At 43.2% G+C, this 23,392-nt stretch overlaps 2 protein-coding genes across 4 annotated transcripts in view; one reads left to right on the top strand and one right to left on the bottom strand.

Annotated features, from left to right (window-relative positions):
* Positions 1-3,886, bottom strand: part of Tmem59 (transmembrane protein 59) — a 32,566-nt gene extending 28,680 nt beyond the window's left edge. For both annotated transcript variants that reach the window (XM_004642559.2, XM_004642560.3), the window contains exon 1: positions 3,620-3,886. In XM_004642559.2, the coding sequence (XP_004642616.1) occupies positions 3,620-3,808 (189 nt within the window). In that variant the 5' untranslated portion in view covers positions 3,809-3,886. The remainder of the gene's footprint in view (positions 1-3,619) is intronic.
* The window catches only part of Tceanc2 (transcription elongation factor A N-terminal and central domain containing 2), a 57,196-nt gene continuing 37,176 nt past the window's right edge, over positions 3,373-23,392 (top strand). Inside the window, exons 1-2 of one of the 2 annotated variants that reach the window (XM_023702664.1) lie at positions 3,373-3,537; positions 4,822-4,964. In XM_023702664.1, the coding sequence (XP_023558432.1) occupies positions 4,863-4,964 (102 nt within the window). In that variant the 5' untranslated portion in view covers positions 3,373-3,537; positions 4,822-4,862. Of the gene's footprint in view, positions 3,538-4,134; positions 4,290-4,821; positions 4,965-23,392 lie in introns of those variants that run through there. The other variant, XM_004642558.2, reaches the window with a different exon arrangement.

Genomic DNA, 23,392 nt, shown 5'->3' with positions numbered 1-23,392 from the left:
CAAGAGTTCCTGAGTTTAAGTGATCAGCCAGGACACACAGTAATAATGAAGCTGGGGAATGGAACCCAGGTTTGCATGGGTTACAAAGACCATACCCTGTTAATTGGTTTTGTTATTAATGGGATTTATGTGTCTCCTATTTGAAACCAGGAAAATTATGTAATTGTGCTTTTAAGGACAAAGGAAAAATTATAATAATTTAAAAATAACTACTTACATGTTTGAAATGTAGTGAAATAGTGAGGTTAAGCTTGATAACGTAAATCGTTTGATAATAACAATAAGCTTTTCTTCTGGATGGTTAACAACCTAAGTTTGCAGACCAAAATTAGAGAAAAAGGAGGGCTACAAGGAAAGCCAATATTTTGGCCCTACCCTTCTAAGGTCAATTAAGACTCAGGACATATGAGAACTTGTACTGTAACGTCAAGTACCTCGGTAGTGTCCCAGATTTTCTGATCAAGAAGGTTATGGGGCCAAAGAGGAAATTGATCGATGACATGGAGTGTGCCTAAGGAGAGTCACATGAGGAGAAGATACTCTCTCAGGCTTTCACAGAGAGCACATTGGCCAAGCAATGGCCGTGACTCATCCACATGGCTGCACTGACAAAGGTTCTACAATCTGAGGTACAGGATCTCAGGATAAATCCTGAGGGCATTTCACTGACCTTCTCAAACCAAAAAGCTACAACTCTTGTTGCATAGGTTCTGCTTTACCTTGGTCTTAACCATCCAGTAGAAAAGTATGAAGATGAAATATAGGAAGTAAAGCCATGTTGTTATGTTGAGCTGTGGGGGACTCACGTCAATAATTTCTGACATTGCCAATTAAACAGAAGACCCAATGCTATTATGGGCTTCTGTACTCTTTTAGAATATTTTGCTGAGTTTACACACCTATAATATTCAACAACGGAACTTAAAAAAAAATTGGGGTATAACTATGAATGTCCATTTTGTATCTGTGTATTCAAAGTGGTTGGGATAGATATATAGTTGCATTCTCTTAATGAATAGAATGATTTTTTCTAATGGTGTTTGTAAGTAGGATCACAAGTCTGCATCTTGTACAGCAATTAACCACTAAGAAGAATATATGCAGTGTATTATTTGTTGAAACTGTACTTTCGATTTGATTTGAAACTGTCTCATTGCTATATGTTTATCAATAAAACTTTGAAAAGAAAAAAAATAAATAAAAAAACTACTTACAAGCACGTATCCTACTTGCTTGCAACAAATGATTACTTCTGAAAAAGTCATTAAAATGAAATTTCTGTCAGTTTCAAGTATCATACCAAGATAGGCCATGTGAGCTTGTAAATCCATCTAACTTTGTATAACACATTGCTTTTTCCTGAATTGCATGGTACAGTAATTCAGCAGACCACCTATATAAATCAGAGAAATAATTTAAATATGTATAACCTAACTTGATTAATAGATGGCAGCTTCGAGTAGCCAGTTAATGATTCAAACTTCTATTTCACTATTCGCTTATGTGACCTTAGGCAAGTCACTTACCCTTTCCAAACTTCAATTTTCTTAACTATTAAACCCTACTTTGCAGTATTACTGTAAGAATTAGAGAATATAACAATGATAACTTCTCCATCATACTAGCTAACAAATTAGTACAGTCAATAAATTTTTAAGTCCAAGACACTGTGAGGAAGCCAGATGATTTTGAGGTCCTGAGTAGCTTTAATTACTAAAAATGACATCACTAACACAGCAACTGTTAGAAAATAGTGATTATAAAAATACCTGAAGTTTCTCAATACGAATACTCTTTCAATTTATTTTCCCTGCATTCTAGTTCATACTACAAATTTGCTAGAGAAAGCTCAAACACATGAAACAAATGCTAAAGCAATACAAAATGAGTCTCAGCCTAGATCCCAGCCAAATCAATGTTAATCAAGTTTTCTCATAGAAGCCTACATGCAAGTGTGTGTGTGTGTGTGTGTGTGTGTGTGTGTGTGTGTATTACTGGGGACTGAATCCAAGGCCTCTGCACCAAGCTATAGCCTCAACTCTTAAAAAAAATTTGTTTTTGAAACAAAGTCTTTATGTAATCTAGGTTGGTCTTGAACTCCTTATGACCATGAATGAGCAGAGATCTTCCTGCCTTGCTCTCCCAAATAGGGGGAGTACAGGCATGTACCATCATGCCTCACTTTTAAAAATTTTTATTTTTTTTCATTTTTCAACATTTTGAGGCAGGGTTTCACTAAATTGCCCAGGCTGGGATCCAATTTGTGATCTTGCTTTGGTCTTTAAGAGTTCTGGGATTGTAGGTGTGCCCCATTGTGATTCAAAATTTGTAAGAATGAAATAAAATAATGTAGTTGGACAGTATTCTTTGATGTAAGCCTTAAATCAGAATTCCTCATTCTTTTCTTGACTATTTAGGATAATACTGTCTTTTGTGCTTTTTTTGAGTCAGGATCTTGCTATGTAGTTCAGGTTGGCCTTGAACTCACGGTGTTGCCCAGGCTAGTCTTGAAATAGCAGCAATCCTACTTTATTCTCCTCTAGTGTTTGGAATTATAGGTGTGCACCACCACACCCGGCTTTAAAGCTTAAAAACAAAACAAAAAAACTGACAACAGCCGTGCCGTGCAATGTAAGTAAATCAAATAGGGAAAGTGATAGTGTTTAGATTTCAAAGACCTGAAAATAGCCACCAATGGAACACCCTAAATCTCACTGGTCTTTTTGGCCACTTTGTAGTTGAAGAGGGCAAACATGGCTAGCTACAGTAGTTAAGCAAATAACATGCAGAACGAAAAACAAGGAGAAAAGAGGCCAGCAACATCAGCAAAAGCACTTCTAGAGCAAGGTGAAGGGAGGGGGCATAAACCAAAATTATAGTATATGAAGGCGTGGGGAGTCACTAAGCAATTTAGAATGTTGAGCAAAGAGTTCTTAAGAGGCTGAAAAAAAACTTGAGAAGACGCTGCTAAAGGAAAGGCAGTAGCTACCAGTTGAGGATGGGGTGACAGGGAGTGATGAGAATAAGGTCGCTCCTCTCCCTAAAGTTCAAAAGCCCGCCTGAGGGCAGTCGCGTTTCTTTACCCAGCCCACGAGTCCTTATTTTCTGCACTAAGTAATCTGCCGTTTGAATGCACAAACCTGTTTCTTCTCTAAGACATTCCCAGTCCATACTAGCAGCGTAACTCAACACAGACGGAAGCCCTTCTAGGACATCCCACAACTTCGGGGACTGATTTCACACTTATAGTGGACCTGTCTACGCGCTTGAGCCCCCGAGCAGATGCGCTCGTGACCCAAGGAGGCGCGCAGGGCCCGAACTCTCGTGGACTCGCCCATCTACGCCTCCCTCCCGCTCCTCCCTCTAAGCGCTCGCTCGACTTCCCCCTGCCCACGAACTCCCGGATATGGGACAGCGGATTTCCATTGTGTCCCCCAGCCTCGGGAGGTGTAGCGCAACACACTTCCAGCAGTTACAGTAGGCAAGGGTGCAGGCAGGAGGTTAGGGAGGAAAACGGAGGCCACACGAGGGATTCAGGTAGGTTCTGGCGCCGACGCTTGTGGTGGTGGAGGGGCGAGGGGGCGAGGGACGGGTGGAAGCCTGGGTCTAAAGGCCCTACCTTGGGGTAGGTGTGCAAGGGGTACGTCAGTTGACAGGCCCGGTGGCAGGACGCCGTATCGCCCAAGACCGAGTCGAACGCTTCGGCCGAGGCGGTCCCCGAGCCTCCGGCCAAGGCCATGGTCAGAAGCAGCAGCAGTGGGAGCCCCAGCTGGGTCTGGACCCAGAGGTTCCCCTTTGGAGCCGCCATCTTGCTCCCTCTGTCACCGCGGCTCAGCTGGTTGCTGTTTTCTTTTCAGGTTTCGCCTCCTTCCGGAGTCAGCCCCTTTCTCAGCCCCGCGGTTGCCCGCTTCCGCCTCCGCCTTAATCGGCCCCGCCTCTGGGGCTAGGAACTGCTTCGGGGTTGGTGTGAGGAGGCGGGCTCGAGCCTCAAGAGTCACAGGCAGGGCGGTGCCCGACCCTGACCGCGCGGGGCACGCTGGGGAATGTGGTTCCCGCTGCGCCGAGCGCGGTGCACGCTGGGGAGTGTGGTTCCCGCCGAGCCGAGCGCGGTGCACGCTGGGGAGTGTGGTTCCCGGGGCGCAGAAGCACTGTGACCCACCGGAGAAGCTACCAGCGCGCGGGTAGGCCTCCGAGGACGCGCGCGTGTAGTTCTGACGCCGACGGCTAGGCTGGGGACCCTCAGAGTACTGTCTGAAGGGATCCAGCTGCTGTCAGCGGAGGTTTTCCTGGTGGGTCGCGCTTCAGGCTGTGGTTAGGTGCTCGTTTCCCACCTCTAAGTGCGGGGCGCAGAGGAGAACGGTGTTTGTCTTCCTTCGGGGGTCCAGACCCTGGCTGTCATAGTTAGGGTAGGGGAGCAGGGGAGCCTAGAGATGGCTGCTTGGGGTCTGAAGGTGGTGGTTGCTGGTCAGCTCTTGGGTTGGCTCTGTGGAGGGGTAAAGAGGGCATCATTATTGAGCCCGCTAAAAGTTGAAACCGGCCACAACCCAGCCGAGGTTGAAAGAGGGTTTCCATTTCATCAGATTCTACGCTTGGCCAGGTATTGGAACGCCTCCGCCGCGTTCATACCGGGAAGTTACTTATCACTGTGCTCTTGGGTAGCACTCCCCCTCTCATCTAAGAGGGGATCTTAGATCCTGTAATATCATCCACGAGACCCCCATAATTCAGGAATGCTTTCTGAAGACCCATCTGTGTCACTTTGGAGAGAACATATTTTGGTAGCCTCGGTGAAGTTTTAGAATCTGTCCTCTTCTTGTGCAGAATACCCTGAAGCACGCGAAGGTAGTTGGAGTCCCCTAACGATGGATAAATTCGTCATTCGGACGCCTAGAATCCAGAATAGTTCACAGAAGAAAGATCCTGGAGGAAAGATTTACAAACAGGCCACGATTGAATCTCTGAAGGTGAGTAGGGATCTGGGACTAGAGACAGGGTGCAAAGGACTGTGATAAGAACCAGTATGAAAGACAGTACCAAAGAGTTCAGTCCTGAGAGACCCAGATTAGTTCTTGCTGCCTTCCCTCCCTGAAAGGTTATCTGACCATTACTTCCTTGGTGTGAGTGTGAGGAGGTGGGCTTGAGCCTCAAGAGTCACAGGCAAGGCGTTACCATTACAGACTGATGTTTATCAATTCTCCCTCCTCTGCTACACCATTTAATTACTCTGTCTTTACCATGTGTTTGTCAGCGTGTAGAATAAGCCCTCCCCCACCTTTGTAAAAATTCTTTGTTAGGAATGTGTAAGTACTGAATATTATGTGATTCTATAAGCCATATACAAACCTAGTAAGGAGTAAGTGACGATTACTGTACCTACTTTAATATCATACTGGCTAGAACTGTATCAAGTGACCTCCACAGCTGCAGTTGACTGTAGAAAAGAGACTTTTAATGAGCTCTGCTACCTGAAACTGTTTGATTTGTTGGCAAAGAGTATACTAAAGAAGCAGTAAACATAGGTACCTAGCAAGTATTATTTCACTGAAAGCAAAACCACTTGTTTCCCTTTTGTTACCTTGAGCTTCTCCTGTATTTCTGATTTTTTTCTCTTCGGTTTCCTTTTTGCTTCTGCTTTTTCCATCTAGATGCCTGATGTTTGTGCGCCCCAGAACTCTGCTATAGTTTGTGTATTTGATCAGGTACTCTTATCTGTCTTAAGGCTTCCTAAGCCAATGACTACTGAATTGGTACCTTCTGTCCAGATCTCTGAAGATGAGAGGACATGTGGGTTAGAGACAGTGTGTAAAGGACTGACAGCAAAGCAGCATTCTGAGTGCTTGACCTGAATTCCAGTTGGATTCCTCATCTCCTGGGAGTCACACAGACTTACCAGACCCGTACAGTATTAGCAGTAAAGAGGATATTCCCAGAAGTGCTGGGTGTGAGGCCCTACTATGCAGCTAGGTGATGTTTGCAAGTCATGCCTTTCTTTGGGACCTCAGATTCCTCAGACTGAACTGTGTCAGTGTTTACTCAAGGGACACAGAGGTCGCTTGGGGAACAAAATCTTCTTTATTTGAAGCTACTCTGTGAGGTATAGGAACATCCCTGACTCTTGGCATACTCTGACTCTCAGATGCTAAATACAAATACATGTCATTGCGATGTTTAAAAATACCCTCACTTATTTCCAAGAACATCTTTTTTTTTCCAAAATTTTATTGATAAACAGCAATGAGACAGTTTCAAATCAAATCGGAAGTACAATTTCAACAAATAACACACTGCATATATTCTTTTTTTTTTTTAATTTTATTTATTTGTGTGTGTGTGTGTGTGTGTGTGTGGCCAGCTCAGCCCAACAGGGGGCAGGGCTGGCTGGCATGTGGTGCTGGGGGATTGAACCGTGGTCTCTGTGCTTTAGCTTAGCTTGTTCTAGGTAGGTGCTTTAGACCACTGAGCCATCTCACCAGCCCATGCATATATTCTTCTTAGTGGTTAATTGCTGTACAAGATGCGGACTTGAGATCCTATTTACAAACACGATTAGAACAAATCATTCTATTCATTAAGAGAATGCAACTATATATCTATCCTAACCACTTTGAATACACAGATACAAAATGGACATTCATCTGTATACCCTATTTTTTCTAAGTTCCGTTGTTGAATATTATAGGTGTGTAAACTCAGCAAAATATTCTAAAAGAGTCCAGTAGACCATAATAGCATTGGGTCTTCTGTTTAACTGGCAATGTCAGAAATTATTGACCTGAGTCCCCCACAGCTCAACATAACAGCATGGCTTTACTTCCTATATTTCATCTTCATACTTTTCTACTGGATGGATAAGACCAAGGTAAAGCAGGACCTGTGCAATAAGAGTTGTAGCTTTTTGGTCTGAGAAGGTCAGTGAAATCCCCTCAGGATTTATCCTGAGATCCTGTACCTCAGATTGTAGAACCTTTGTCAGTGCAGCCATGTGGATGAGTCACGGCCATTGCTTGGCCAATGTGCTCTCTGTGAAAGCCTGAGAGAGTGTTTTCTCTCCATGTAACTCTCCTTAGGCACACTCTGTCATCGATCACTTTCCTCTTTGACCAAGAACATCTTGATTGGGAAGGTGATCTAGATGATTCTTAGTCTCTTCCTATTCTTTCAAGTCAGTTCTGTAACTTAATGGAATACATCTGAATTTAACTGTTTCTGCTTTGTTAGGATATTCATATATAATTCTGCACAGCAGTGATTTTTTTTTTTTTTTTGTATTTTAGGGAAGGGTCTACAGGGTATTCAGGGTCTCACTAGTAGATCAGACTCGTAGTGATCTACCTGTTTACAGCCAAGAGCTGGGAGTACAGGCGCATGCCACCATGCCCAGTCTCAATTGCCATCTCAGCATGCCCTGGGGGTGGGGCCTGCATGGCAGGCCTGATGATCAAAACCCCTGGCCCCTAGGTGCTTTAATTTGCTGAGCTATTTTGTTGGCCTAACACAGCAGTGATTCTTTTTTTTTTTTTCCGGAACCGGGGATTGAACTCAGATCCTTGCGTTTGCCAGTCAAGCGCTTATCCTACTGAGCCATCTCCCCGGCCCAGTAGTGATTCTTAATAAGAGATTGTAATGTCAGATTTTCTTTTTTTTTAATTTATTTATTTATTACATTTATTTATTGTGTTTGTGTGTGGCCAGCTCAGCCCACTAGGGGGCGGGGCTGGTTGGCATGTGGTGCTGGGGGATTGAACCGCGGTCCCTGTGCTTTGCCAAGCTTGTTTCAAGTAGGTGCTTTAGACCACTGAGCCATCTCTCCAGCCCATTGTCAGATTTTCTTGCAGAAAATGTTAATCAAGCTATATATATGTACTTGCCTTATTACTCTTTATTTCAAGATAAGGTCTTGTAATGTAGATCAGGCTAAGGCTGGGGAGATAGCTCAGCAGCTTAATGCCTGTATGACACATGCAAGGTCCTGAATTTGACCACTGTTTCCAAAATAAAACAAACAAACATATATAGACTGTGCTGGCCCAAAACTTGCTTGGTAGCCCAGGCTGCTTTTGAATTCACTGTCCTCCTGCCTCAGTCCCTGAGTGTTAGGACTACAGGCATGTGCCACCATGGCCAGCTTTGCCCATATTTTAATGTGTCCTCTGTCCCTTCTGTGTCCTTGCTTGTGCCCCAGGTAAGAATCACTACTGATAATGATGAAAGTAAATGGCTATAGTGGTGCATGCCTGTGATTCCAGCACCCAGAGGCTGAGGCAGGATAATCACCATAAGTTCGAAGCTGGCCTGGGCTACATAGTGAATTCAAGGCCAGTCTAACTAATTAGTGAGACCCTGTCTTCTCAAAAGAAAAAAGGTCGGGGGAGCATGGATGTGGCTCAGTGGTAGTGCTCTTGCCTTCTGTGCACAAGGCTTTAGGTTTGATCCCCAGCACCAACAAAAGAAAGTAAATGATGTGTTGGGATCAGAATAAAAAATAGGCATATGGAATAGCATCACCCTTAAATGTATTAGCTTTTCTTCTAAATGTGTTTATTTATGATAGTATAAATATGAAGTGCTCTGCAAAGACTCATATGTTGAAGGCTCGTTAACAGTGTAGCACTGAGCTTAGAGTGGCGATGGATTGGCTGTTTAGAAGGCAGGGTGTAGTTGCAGGAGGTAGGCAGTTGATGGTATGCTTTTGAAGGGTATATCTTGTCCCCAGCAGCTCCTTCTTCTTCTTCCTCTTCATGTCTCTTTTCAGTCCCTTCTCCCTTCTCCTTTCTCCCTTCTCTTTCATCTGTGCTCTCCCTCTTTCCCTTTCCCTTCTATGTGATCAGCGGCTTCTCTGTGCCATGCCCTCTGCTACAGGTTCCGCTTTACCACAGGCCCACAACATTGGCCACCTGATCATGGACTCCAAAACTGTGAGCCAAAATAAATCTTCCTTCCTTTAAATTGATATTTTCAGGTATTTTGTCAGTGACAGACAGCTGACTAATGCAACATCTAACAAGTGACTGGGAAACCATATTCTACCTATTTCTCTCTTATTTCGGATTTGCAATTCTTCCTAAAAACTTCTTGCCCATACTTGTGTCTCCAGTGTTAAATCTTATTTCTTCTAGAGCAGTGCTGGAGTCTACAATCTTGTTTCCTTGCACTTGGTATTCTCTATCCTCGCAACCATGCTCATGCCAGAGAAATATATCCCAAAGAAAAAATCTGTCCAGGTCACCTTGGTTTTTTTTTTTTTTTTTGCTTGGTACTGAGAGTCAAACTCAGGACCTTGTGCTTGCCAAGCAAGTGCTTGTGCTGCTGACTTATTTCCCTGGCAGGTCACCTCTCTCTTAATCCTAGTAATTTCTCATTAACAGTTGATAATGACATTTCTTTGTATGGCATGCAAAGCCTCTCATAACCTGGTACCTGTGCCTGCTATTGTTACTTGTATTCCATCCATCATCAAGCCCTCACAGTTCACCAAAGATGAAACATTCTTTCGTATTCTGTCCCTTTGTATTGCTGTCCTCTTTGCCTGAAAATCCCTTCTTCCATATCTTGGAGCCTGTGTAGTGCAATAGCTAGGAACACAGACTCTGGAGCCAAACTTTGAAAATCCTAGTTCTGCTTTTGTGACCTTGGTCAAGGTATTCGATCTCTCTGTATTCTCATTGATAAATTAGGGATTAATAATTTAGGTTTGAAAATTATAAAGGTTTGAAAAAGTCAATATTTGAAAAATACTTGGAACAGAACCTGACAAACAATATTATGTGCCTCTTTGCTGTTGTTATTTATCTCCCATGGTCTAGTTCAAAAGCCCTCTCTGCCGGCTTCTGAGCCATCCTTGTAACTTAAAGTTCCTCTATTATTGTACCTATTTGTGCTGTACTTTTTTTTTTTATGTGGGTGCATTCATTACATTGACCTTTTTAATTTTATTTTTTTCAATGTTTTTGAAACTGGATCTCTCTATATAGTCGAAGTTACCCAGAACTCACTATGTAATCCAGGCCCCAGCCTCTCTGTTAGAGAAAAAAAATAAATCACATATAAATGAGAGCCCATCAGAATCACAACTGGCTTTTGGGTTTTTGAGTCTATTCCAAGATCCTACCTCTGTAATTTACTGGGGATGAGAAGTTGCTGCCTATTTGGCCCAGCCCCTGGATCTTTGGCACGGCCCTATGGTATTGTTTATGACCTTTATACAATCTCAGTCTTAGCATACCAGGAAGAACAATTAATTAGAATAGTTATGTCACCTTGGCTAAAGTGATTCAATTAGCAATAACAATAGCATCAAACATAGCCTAGAAAATGACAAATCATGGTAACAATTTGCAATCTGTATGAACTATATTTGTGGCTATATAACAAAATCTAAAACAAACCTCAAAATTTTTTATAGTAAACCCCCAATATAGCAATTTTAACCTTGGGAGAAAATTTAAAAGGAATTGGGGAAAAAAATAGAAAAAGAGGAAAAAATTAAAAGGCTAGGCCAGAGAGATAGCTCAGCAGCATATATACCTGCCTGGCATGTATAAGGTCCTGAGTTTGATGCTTGGAGAGAGAGAGAGAGAGAGAGAGAGAGAGAGAGAGAGAGAGAGATCGCGCACGCAAGCAAACTGGAGGACAAAGGAAGAATAAAAACAACAGAACAGAACAACACAAACTGTATGTTCACACATATAAAAACAAGGACAAACAATCAAGAAAAACAAAAAGAAAACAAAATGAGAAAAAAAAAAAAGTATGTTTACCTCTGTTGTCACTGATAGACAACCTGGGCAGACTGAGTCCAGATCTGCATTGATTAATCTCAGCCCGTCTGTACCTTCAGTTCCACTGAACTTCAGGCTGGTTTCAGGCAGTGAGGGTGGAACCAGATTTATTTACCATGCCAACGACTGAGAAGAGACCCACACTCACCAGGGTCAGGGCAATCTGCATTGCTTTTTGAGATCTTTTGTGGTTTTGAGGCAGATTTGTTAATCCTGTAATGATTTGGGCCTCAGTGCACAGGGAGACATGTACTACAATGGCCAGAGTACAGGAGTCTTTCTAGGTGGACAGGAGACAAGTAAGTGCCCCCTAGCCACTGACAAAGAATTGTCCGTGGGGAGGGCAGATGAGATATCAGACAGCAGGACCAAGGAGGAGGTATGTGCAATTCAGGTTTTCCACCTCAGGATAGACTGAGTGGCATTAGGGTGGCAGATGCACAAGAGGTAATTTGGCCGGTTGTGTTAGGGGCTAGGTGTAAGGGACCAACACTTTTTCCCTTTGGGTAGGCTACGAGCAAGGAGATGGTTAAGGTTATGGGATGGACCATATATAGATTTTGTTGAAGAGAAAAGCAGAGATTTAAAAAAAAAAAAAAAAAAGGAAGAAAGCAGAGATAGCAGCTGTAATGGATTATGGCACTGGGGGTATGAGTGACATTCTATTTTTTTATTATTATTATTATTTTTTTTTTTTGGCAGAACTGGGGATTGAACTCAGGCCCTTGCACTTGCCAAGGAAGCGCTTATTCCGCTGAGCCATCTCCCCGGCCCCGTGACATTCTATTTTATTTTATTTTTTTAGGGCTTTTTTCTTTTTAATTTTGTGCAGGGTCTCACTATGCAGCTCGGACTTGTAGTGATCCTCCTGTTTTCAGGCCTCCCAGCACTGGGATCACAGGCGTGTGCTACCATGCCTGGACTCAGTGGCTGGCTCAGTGTGCCCAGGAGCGAGGCTGGTGTGGCATATGGTGCCAGGGATTAAACCCCCGTCCCTGCGCTTGCCTAAGCAGGTGCTTAGTCAGCTGAACTATCTCACTAGCGATGAGTGACATTTTTTATAAACTGGAAGGTATCATTAAGGAGTTGAGACAAAGAGATTGGGATGGGGGTGTGGAAGGGAGGAGGAGAGGAAAAGATGAGAGAGGTAGGTTAGAAAGTTGTTTTTTGTGAAGGGTCAGAAACAGTGTGTTAACAGAGCCACATGAGTAGTGTAGTCGGAGTTTGCTGTGGCTTCTGGGGAAAAATTGGGAAGGTTGTGGGTGGGTAATGGTAAAGTTTGAGAAATACTGTCTTGGTGTGTGGGTGATGTTTAGATAGAGGTAGATATTAGCACTTTTCCAGAAGTAGTCTGTAACAGTGTTTGGACAGAATATCCTGTCTGCTTCTTGTACTGTGGATAACCACTAACAAGATAACAATGTACAGTGTATTGACTATCAAAACTGTCCTATTAATCAGCTGTGAAACTGTCTCATTCATATTTATTTCTCAGTAAAAAAATAAATATATAAAAAAACCCCAAAAACCAAAAGTAGTCTGGTAAGTAAAGGCCTATTGATTTGCAACCCCAACAAGGATAATAAAATTGAGTGGAGTCATGGCAGGGCTTATAGTCTGGGTTTTTTGGGGCAAATGTATAATGCTGGAGGGGTGTATTGGACAAAGAAGATGCATATGCTTGAGTGCATGTTTTTTGGTGCTGAATACCTGCAGCAAAGAGGTGACATGATAAGGCCTAAAGTGCAGAAAGAGACATCAAGTATAAGGGGGCCTGACGACCAGTTTTCTTGAGCTAAGATTCATTCATCTTGTCTAATGAAGTAAAAGGAGTAGACTATGGATGAGTGTAGGAGAGATGCTGACAGTGGGATAAAGGCCCTAATCATAAGGAATCTCATGTTGGAGCTTTAAGGAGTGAGCCGGTGAATGTGTTTAGAAAGGTAGTGTAGAGAGTCCAAGGATTGTCACTTCATAGAAGAGTAGGAAATCAGTCTTGTGTGGTGTTTGGAAATCTTCTGGACAGACAACCCAGAACCCGGCTGTAAGAAACAGCTAGAGGTAGGGCATCAGAAACCAGACAGGAAAAAAATACATGAGCTTACCTGGGCACCTTAGGGACTTTTGTGGGGTGGAGATGAGCTGGGGACAGGAGTTGTGTTGGCCACTCTGAAGATGAGGTTTTGGGATTGGAGATGTCAAGGGTATCAGGGCACCATTTAGCCTGGGTGATGTGGAACCAGGATGAAGGGCTAGTGACGTTGACTGATGTTACTATTGCAGGGATGATCTGATGAGGTCCTGTCCACTTGGGCTACAAACCTGTAGGCTAGGAAGATTTAAGATGAATTAAATCTCCAGGAGTTATAGGGGTTTCAGGTTGAGGATTATTTATTGGTTGTGAAAGGCAGAGGTTGGTATGTTGTCTCAAAAGATATCAGAGGAAGGGGAGAATGGGAGGTTGGTATGTTGTCTCAAAAGATATCAGAGGAAGGGGAGAATGGCGATATAATCAGCCATGGGAAGAATGTTTTGTGAGTTAGGAAAGTTATGAAGCAGGAATGGTCTCCCATATATAAGCTCAAAAGGACTTAGAAAAGTGGGTGCCCTGGAAAGTGCCCTGAGTTGAGTTAGGGCTAAAAGAAGCAGCTGAGGCCAGTGTAAGTATAGTTCTATAATAAGTTTTGTGAGATTTTAGAAGACTATTTGCCTTCATTACTTTTCCAGAGGATTGTGGATGGGATGATATGTACAGGTGCCAAGTTATGTTTAGATTTGAGGATACCTGTTGGATAATCTGAGAGATAAAAGCTGGTTTGTTGTTTGATTGGGTGGATTGGGATAAGCCAAATTGGGGGATAATTTCTTGTATAAGAGTTGTAGAGACTATGTCTGTAGTTTCTCAAGCAATGGGAAAGGTCTCTATCCATCCTGAAAGTGCATACAAAGATATTTATAAGTCTTATGACAGAGCATGTGTGCAAAAATCTATCTGCCAGTCTTTGCCTGGAGTGTGTCCATGAAGTTGGTGGGTTGGAAAAGAAGGAGGATATAAGTGTCCCATAGGAGAGGTTTTGGCACAGAGATGGCAACCTTGGATAACTTGGCAAATAATGGTTTTTAGGGAGGGATGGGTGGTGATTGGAGTTAGAAGTTTATATAGAGCTCGGGTGCCCCACAGGAAAGCAATTGTGTAAGTTGGTGGTAATGGTTAAGTCCTATTGATCTGGGAGGAGAAGAGTTGATCCCTAGAAAAATCCATCCCTGAGTGTTTTGGATATAGTTTGGTTCATGTAGTAATTGGAGTTGTTTGAGCAAGTATTGAGTTGCAGACAAGACGTTTGGGACAAGGGGGACAAGATGAGAAAGCTTCGGTTATTGTGTAGCTAATTTGGCCTGTGTGTCAGCGAAGGTTTTGCGCTGAGAAATAGGGTCTGGTAGTGTTTGGTGTCCTTTGCAGTGAATGACTGCTTCCTGCTTTGAGAGCTATGCTGCCTCTAAAAGCTTAAGGATGAGGGGTGCGTTGATGATGGGGGTTCCTTGAGTGCTAATTAGACCTCTTTCTTGCCAGATGGCAGCATAGGAATGAAGAATATGAAATGTGTATTTTAAGTCAGTATAGATATTTTATGATTTTGTCTTTGACTAATGTGACAGCAATAAGTTCTCCCTTTTGTGAAGATGTCCCCAGTGGCAGTGGACTTGCCTCCATTACTCAAGACCTGCTAACTATGGCATAACCTGTCATTTTTTGAGGGTCCATGTTAGTTGAGCTGCCATCTATAAACCATGTGTCAGAGGCTGTGGGAAGGGGAATGCTACTGATGTGAGGGAAAGGGCTGGAGGTCATCTGTAGTAGTTCTTCTCCCCCTCCCTCTTCCCCTCCCCCCCTCCTCCTCTTCCTCTTTTTTGTAGTACTTCAATGAAGTTGTGGTAAAGGATCGCATCAGAGGAAGGAAGGAAGGTGGCTGGGTTGAGGGGACTGCTAGTGGAGATAGTGATGGAGTGGTCCTGTATGAGCAGCAGGTGGACCTTTACAGGCAGGAGGGAATCATAAGGGCAGGGAGTGTCTTGTGTGAGATCAGCTTATTAAGGCAGTGAGATAAGTGTACTATGATTAATTGTCCTAGAGTGAACTTCTTTGCTTCATGGGCTAGTGTGGCTGCTGGCACAAGAGCTCAAAGGCAGGGGACCCATCCACATACTGTGTTGTCTAGCTGTTTTGATAGGTATGCTACTGCCTGAAATGAAGGTCCCTTTTTGTGTCCTAGAACTCCCACTGCATTATGATTTTGAGAGATTGTGTATAAAATAAAAGGGTTGGGTTGGGTTTGGGAGAGTAAGAGCCAGGGCCTTTAAGAGGACCTCCTGTAGCTTGTGAAAGGAAGAATGTGTAGGAGTAGTAGGGTCAAGAGGTTCTGACAAGGAGCCCTTGGACACTTTATAGAGAGGTTGAGCTAGGGAAGAAAAGTTAGGAATCCAAAGGTGAAAGAAGTTAGCTAGACCAAGGAAAGATAGAACTTGTTTTTTTTGCATTTGGCACTTGGAGGTCACATGGAGGGCTTTGCTGTTGACAGTGATCAAGTGAGTAGTGGGGGTGAGGGTGATCACTAAATATTTGACCTTGGTGAGACTATTTGAGTTTTGGCCAGAGACGCCCTGTATCTACAACCCTAGAGAAAGTTGGGAAGGGTAGTTGTATGTTGTATGGCTAGAGGGATCACTGAGATGAATTAGTACAGGGATAGTATGGGAGGGAGAACAGAGAAGATCATCTATATATTGAAGAAGAGTATTAGGTTTGAGAGCGAGAGCTGCAAGGTCAGTAGCAAGGGTTTGGCTAATGAAGTGAGGACTAACCCTGAATCCCTGAGGCAGGACTGTCCATGTGAGCTGTAGGGACTGGAGGGTATCTGGGTCCATCCATGTTAAGGCAAAGAATCCTGACAATTGGGGTATAAGGGGGATAATGAAGAAGGTGTCTTTGAGGTCCAGGACCATGAAGTAGGTAATGGATGAGAGAATATGAGAAAGCATAGTATAAGGGTTTGGCACCACTAGGTGATCTGGTGTAGCTGCACTGTTGATAACCCTGAGATCTTGAACTAAACAATAGGGACCATTAGGTTTGAATACAGGGATAATAGGACTATCGTGAGGTGAATGGGCAGTTTTAAGGAAACCATTAGCTAAGAGACATTGGATTATAGGTTTAAGTCCCATTTGGTATTTGGGAGCGATTGGATATTGAGGAACACTGGGAAAAGCCGAGATATCCCTGTGAGTTAGTACAGGGGTAGCATGGGTCATACGAGTGGGACTACAGGTGTCCCAAACAGTGGGATTGACAAGGGAAGGGAGAAGAGGGAGGAATGAACTGGTGGCATACAGAGGTTGAGTTTGGAGGATGAGTTTCATGGAAAGTGCAAGAGAAGTGGAGCTTTTGGATGAGGTTCCTGCCCATGAGAGGTGTGAGACAGGTGGGAATAACAAGGAAGTTATGGATGAAAAAGAATCCAGAATCAGCAGGGAATGGACCCTGTCTGGAGGAGCCATGTAGGTTGGCCATCAACTGCCCCAGAGACCATGGATAGAGTGCAGCAGCCTGACAACTAAAGAACACTATATGGCCCGTATGTCAACAAGAAAAGAATGTCCTACGTGAGATGTCCAGTGAGACTCGGGGCTCAGACAGAAATACTTCAATGGGGGTTGTAGGCCCCAAGCCCCATCAATCCTCATCAATGGTAAGACTGAGTAGGTCAGCAAATAATGAGTCTAGCAATAGTGATGAAATCTCCTTTGAGGGGAAGGAGTTTGCAGATGGGACAAAGTCCCAGTGGTGACTACAGGTTGGGACAGACTCATGCCCAGTATCCTTCCTTGCTGCACTTGAAGCCTGCTCTGGGAGGGACTCAGGTGACATCGTCTTGTTTAGTTTTACCTGTTTTAGGAACCCCGAGTACCACAGCTAAAAGCTCATTTTTATATTTATTATTTTTTAAATTTTATTTATTTGTGTGTGTGTGTGTGTGTGTGTGTGTGTGTGTGGCCAGCTCAGCCCACCAGGGGGCGGGGCTGGCTGGCATGTGGTGCTGGGGGATTGAACCGCAGTCCCTGTGCTTTGCTAAGCTTGTTCTAAGTAGGTGCTTTAGACCACTAGCCATCTCACCAGCCCTCATTTTTATATTTAGTATGTTGTTGTTTTTCTAATTTTTATTGTTGTCTATTATTGAAAGCACAAAAGGCCAAGTTAAGGAGGTCTCCTTGTGTTACCTGAGGGCCAAGCTCAGTCTTTTTAAATTTAGCCCAAATATCAAGGGCTGACTGGGAAATTAAATGAGAATTGATAAGGGCTATTACCTGGGAGATTTGGGAATCTACATTTGTGTATTTGTGTATTTCTCTGTAAGGGGGAAAGGAATTCAGCGGGATTTTCATTAGTTTGTTGGGTCTGTTCATTAAGCTTATTATAATTAGTTTGCCTGTGAGAAATTTTATTAAGATCCACAATTATACAACCAATCATGATATTTATATTTTGTAAGCTATTGTTTCCCTGACAGTCCCAGTTGGGGTCTGAATTTGGCACAGCAGCAGCCCTAGCTGGATGGTCAGGGTTAGTCTAATGTCTTTGGCTTGAGCCATTTGTCACATCTGCATTTTTGTAGTGGGAAGAGCTTGGAAGTAAAGATAATGTAGAGATCTTCGTAGTATAAATCATAGGAATTAACCACAACTTGTAATTCCTTAATATAGATATGAGGGTCTTCCAAGAAGGAGCCTAATTTGAGAGATTTGAGATAAGTCAGAGAGAAAAAAAAGAACATGACATCCAACCAGCCCTTTAGAGCCAGCCTGTTCCCAGAGGGGGAGAAGAGGGTGAGGTTGAGAAAATGGTGACTGACTACAAGATGACAACGGACAATAAGATGGCAGAGGAAACCTGGCTGCAAGATGGTGCAGGTGGGAGGAGTGAGACCAAGTATGGTGTGCAGGAGAACATGGCGACAGAGGAGAGGAGGAAGAGACAGAGGTGATGGAGGGCAACGGGTGAGATGGAGATGGCATAGGGAGTTCAAGCTGAGGAGATTAAGGAGGCTGAGCTTGTTGTGGGTATGGTGGATGGGGAGAGGAGTGGAGGCAGGGGGAACATCATCTAGAGTGTCCATAAGGTATCAGGTAGAGGGGGGCATCCAATAATGTGGAATGAGCCAAAAGTATTTGATTTACCCCACATGCCTTAAGGAGAAAGGGATGCACCCTGAGAGCACAAAAGGCTTGTACATAGGGTATCTCTGTCCATTTGCTGTTGCAATAGCAAAAATTGTCCAGGTTCTGAAGAGTATTGAAATTGAAAATACCCTCCTTGGGCCAGTAGTTGTCATTATGAAGTTTGTATAGAGCCCATGCCGTTTGACAGTAAAAAATTGTTTTGGCTTCACAGCCTCCTGGACTCTGAGGGTGTTTTAAGTTTTTAAAGAGATACCTGAGTGGAGTGTGCTTTTGGGGTTGGGAAGGAATATTTCTTTTCTTTTCTTTTTTCTTTTTTTTTTTTTTTTTGTATTTAGTACAGGGTCTATAGAGTCTCACTACACAGATTGGACTCATAGTGCTCCTCCTGTTTCCAGCCTCCCAAGTGCTGGGATTACAGGCATGCACCACCACACTCAGTCTCAGCACACCCTGCAGGTGGGGCTGGCACAGCGTGCCAGGGATCGAGCCCCGATTCCTGCAGCTGCCTAAGCAGGTGTTTTAATCTGCTGAGCTATCTGGCCAGCCCAGGAATATTTTGTTTAATGATTAACTCAGAGGTGAGCCAAAGTGCTGATGCCTGGCACACAATCCCTAGGAGGATCGTCACCCTCTTTTGGGGTGTGACAGAGAGAAATGTCCATTGGCCCCCATGGGTCATCACCCAGGGGACAGAGGGATGTCCCAGAGGCCTAGAGATATGGGCCCTAGAGAGAAAGAATGAGGCAGGAACTTCGTGAGCAAGAGGTGGCTCACCTGTGAGAATCGAGCTGGATCAGTGGTGGATGAAAACTGGCAACGACAAAGGCAGGGCCAAAAAAATAAATAAATAAAAAGGTGGCCTGTCATGTGAAGCTCAAACTGGGGGTGGCTCCCAGGAGCTAAATGCCCTGATTATCTGAGTCACAGCACCAAAACGTAAGGTTTTTCTTTTGGTACAAATGAGTGATAAAAGGCCTTTATTGGGGGAACAGCAGGGCTGCAGGAGAATACAAAAACCATCTGAGAAGGAGACCAAAAAATGAGGTATTTATTAGGTCAGGCTGGGGGTGGGGTTTCTATGGTAGATTAAGGTGAAGCATCAAGAGCTGATTGGAGAACTGCACTCTAAAAAAAGGAAACAGAAAATTGAGATTATCCTAGAAGAAAAAGAAGGAAGTGACACATGGTTGTTTTGGACCTCATACCATATTGGCTAGCCACCACGATGACTTGGCAGATTTTTATATGGGCGTAGACCCATCAGTGACCAGCCAATTGCCCTCTCCTGAGGGACATTAGAACCCAAATAACCAGCAGTCCGAGGCCCTCACTGCTCCACTCCACTGGTGCATTTCTCTGTAGAGGCCCCCCAGGTCACCAGGAGTCACCATGCATCTACATGTTTGAACCACCCCTTCCACACAGTGAATCTGGGCTCAGGGAGAAAATAGCATCTGCCACATCTTCTTTGTTGAAGTTGCTCTCTTTGCTCTTAGCCGTGGGCTTCATTTCTCACTTCAGGTCTTTGCTGGGTCCCGAGGACCCACTTCCTTCTCTTCCTCACATTGGTATATTCCATTGTCTGAACACCAAATCTTAGAGAGACTGCTTCCCTGCTGTTCACTCTGCCATCTTCCTGGAAGTCTCAAAAGTAGATATTTCTGAATGCCAAGCCGAGTAGGTATCTTGAAATTTTAGGTTCATTGTACTTATTTTATCAGTTTGCCATGACTTTATCACATTCAGTAAAAGTGATAGTAGAGCTCAAAAATTATACATTCAAGTGGTAAAGGTTAATTTGGTTAATTTCTTCTTACTTCTTTAAGAGGATGTCATTTCTTCTGTTGGTTGCAATAGGAGATTTTTTTTAAATTAAAAAAGGCTAGAATATGCTAATTTTTTTAAGATTTAGCATCTCTGAATGCTCTGTGAGCTTTTCTTGTCTTTGTAGCATTAACTACCCGATACGTTGCCTCCTGCCCCCAGCAGTGGAATTGTGCCCACATTATTGCTTATGAGTGAATCGGTTTCCCTAATTGTTTTTGTCAAAGCTGGTATTGTAGATCCCCAACTGAAAGGCCAGATGGAGAGAGCCCATCTTTATGGTGATAATGGTTTTACTTCTCATTATAACTTTTGCATTACTCTTGTGTCCAGTGTGTCCTAAATAAGTCGGGTAAGAATTTGAAATACCTGTTTTCAGGCCCATATTTAAGAAAGGAAACATTTCTATGGTATGTGAATTCTTTTTTTTTTTTTTTTTTCCTTTTGAGGTAGGGTCTCACTTTGTAGTTTAGGCTGGCCTTGAACTCATTATGTAGCGTAGGTTGGCTTCAAATTCATAGTGATCCTCCTGCCTCAGCTTCCTGAGTTCTGGGATTACAAGCATGTGCCACCATGAATGGCATATATGTGAAATTCTTTTGCTGTGGGAAGAGACTGCTATTTTTCCCATTTTGGCCTTAAAATTTCAGATCCAAAACCTACTGCACAGTAGTTTTGTTCAGTTACACTCACTGTGTGTTAAGGATCAAGATAAATTACAAACTGTTCCTACTTTTAAGTTACTCGAGTCTGGGAGATAGCTCAGTGGCATAAGTGCCTGCCTGGCAAACACAAGGTCCTGAGTTTGATTCCTGGTACCAAAACAAACAATCAGGTTACTCATAGTATAATGTGAAGGCAGTTGTCTTGCACAATATAAGCAGTAGTTGGAATCTACACATATTGCAAAGATACCCAAACAAATATGGTCAAATGCGGTAGGAAACAGGCAAGAAAGGCTTCACAGAAGTGATGTGGTGATATATACTTGTAATCCCAGCACCTGGGAGGCTGAGGCAGGAGGATCACTGCAAGTTCAAGGCCAGCCTGGGCTTCATAGGGAATAAACCTATCTCAAACCTCTCCCAAAAGATAAATAGGTGCTTCTTGGGTAAAGAAAGTGCATCCTAGAAAGAAGGTATGAAATACTGTCATTATTTAGGCAGCTGCCAACAATTAGACATCTAGAACAAATGACGAGTCTGAGGAGGATACCACTAGCCAAGTCCCTGGAAGCCTTTTTATACCATGCTAAAAAATGTTGACTTTCGTAGTTCCATGTGTTTGAATTATCTGTTATGGAGCTCCAAACCTGATTCCAACCTTGTAGAAATGCTAGATTAAAAAGTTTCTAGTACAGAGCTGAGCCAAGAAAGGGAAATATTCAGGTACCAGGAAGAGAGGAAATCAAACTCAGAACTGTAAGTGGGAGCTGAAGCTGAACAGCTGCAAGGAGTATGGAAACCAGATGTAAAGCTCCAGGGCTGGGATTTTAAGGCCAGTGTGGGGACAGGAGATAAGGCCTCAGGCTAATAAGATGGGAGCTTGAAACTGATTCCCCAAGTGTAGCTAGGAGCCAGTGCAGAGCTACCATGTCTGTAAAAAAAAAAAAAAAAAAAAAAAAAAAAAACTGTGCTAGAAAAATTCTATTTCATGGTCCAAGAAAACAGTATAAAGATTGTAATTTTCTCAAGGTCTTGGATGGAGAAAGATTTAGAGCCACACATCTACTACCACATATATGTATGTTAGTTAAAATTTACATTATCTGCAAAGCTGAGCAAAGTAAATATAAAAACTGGTCCAGAATCAAGAACATCCAAAACCTTGACAGAAGTGAATCTGAGATTTCCCTGTTGAGAGACTTCACATCTTCAGGTACTTTTCTCTCCTTGCTGAGGCAAAATACCCAATATCCAAAATTAAGGATGGGAAGGTTTATTTACAGTGTGTGGCAGTTTTAGTCCATAATGAGCTGGCTCCCAGGGAAGGGTGACATGGCCCAGGGGCAACTTATCAAGGTGGCAAAAGACAGAATAAGGGGGTGAGAACAAGCCTCTTTTCCTCCCTTCTTTGTAAGCAGGCTACCCCCACCCAACCCCCAGGGCAGGTGTAGCAGTCACACAATCTCCATGCCCTCATCTTGCACAGGACGAGGATGTTTACAAAGTAAAGACCTTGGGTCCTTGCTGAGTGCTTAGTTAAACTTGTAAATTTCTCAAGTTGAGGCAAAGTACAATATCCTAGCCAGTAAGGGCATGTCTTTTTCACCCTAGTATGTAGAACTGCTGAGTTACTTAGTTAAGCACCATGTATCACCTATACAACATCTAGGGCACACAAGACTGCCATGGAAAACTGTCTTTTTTTGAAGCCTGTCATCTTGGGGCATGCCTATAGTTCCAGCACTAGGGAGGCTGACACAGGAGGATTGATGTGAGTTCAAGGCCAGCCTGAACTACATAGTGAGGGGAAAAAATCCTCTTAGAAGATGAATTCATGACCAAAAATGACAAGCTGTATAAGAAAATATCAGGAAGGAGAGTGAACAGATGTAATAGACTCTTCATCCCAAGAAGCGAAGAGAACTGTCTGAAAGAAACCTTAAATGTGTCTCCACGATTCACAGAGATAAAGAAATGAACAGTAGTCCTAAAATAAAAATGAAGCTGCTGAGCGTGATAGCGCACACCTATAATCCCAGCACTTAGGAGGCTGACTCAGGAGGATTGCCACAAGTTCAAGGCCAGCTGGGGCTTCAAAGTGAGTTCAAGGCCAGCCTGAACTGCGTAGGGAGGCGGTATCTCAATAAGACCGAAAAAAAAAAAAAAAAAAAAAAGCAATATGAAAAGAGAACAGGCAGATTTTTTTTTTTTTCTTTCTTTTAAATTTTAGTACAAGGTCCACAAGGGTCTCACTTCATAGTTCGGACTCATAGTGATCTGCCTGTGTTTAGCCTCCCATGAGCTGGGATTACAGGTGCACGCCACCACTCCCGGTCTCAAGAACAGGCAGATTTTTACAGTGAAAAAAATAGATCAGGAACACATTGAACAGATTAAAAGTAGACAAATTGTAACTAAAGAGCAATAGTGCATTGGAAGCTAGATCTGAAGAAATCACTCAGAGTACATGGCAGAAAAATAGGAATGAAAGAAAAGGTGATACGAGTTTTTGAAATAGAAGCTTGGAAAGAGAAGGCCACAATCGACTTTATTGAGCCATACATCTTAAACCTTATAAGGGTAAATACTAAAATGAAAAAAATATAATGTCTAAACTAACTTTTAGACTGAGGACATAGGAGAACCTGTACTGTAACATCATGTAACTCAGTTGTGCCCCAAATTTTCTGATCAAGGAGATTATGGAGCCACAGAGGAATGTGATCGATGATGTAGAGTGTGCCTAAGGAGAGTCACATGGAGAGAAAACTTTCTCTCAGGCTTTCACGGAGAGCAAATTGGCCAAGCAATGGCCGTGACTCATCCACATGGCTGACACTGACAAAGGATCTACAAAGTGCAGTACAGGGCTACAGGATAAATCCTGAG

This window comes from Octodon degus, unplaced genomic scaffold, assembly GCF_000260255.1.
Source record: "Octodon degus isolate 3935 unplaced genomic scaffold, OctDeg1.0 scaffold00156, whole genome shotgun sequence".
NCBI classification, from domain to species: Eukaryota; Metazoa; Chordata; class Mammalia; order Rodentia; family Octodontidae; genus Octodon; species Octodon degus.
Note: the sequence above shows the minus strand (reverse complement) of the source record. Positions and strands in the feature narration are given on the sequence as shown.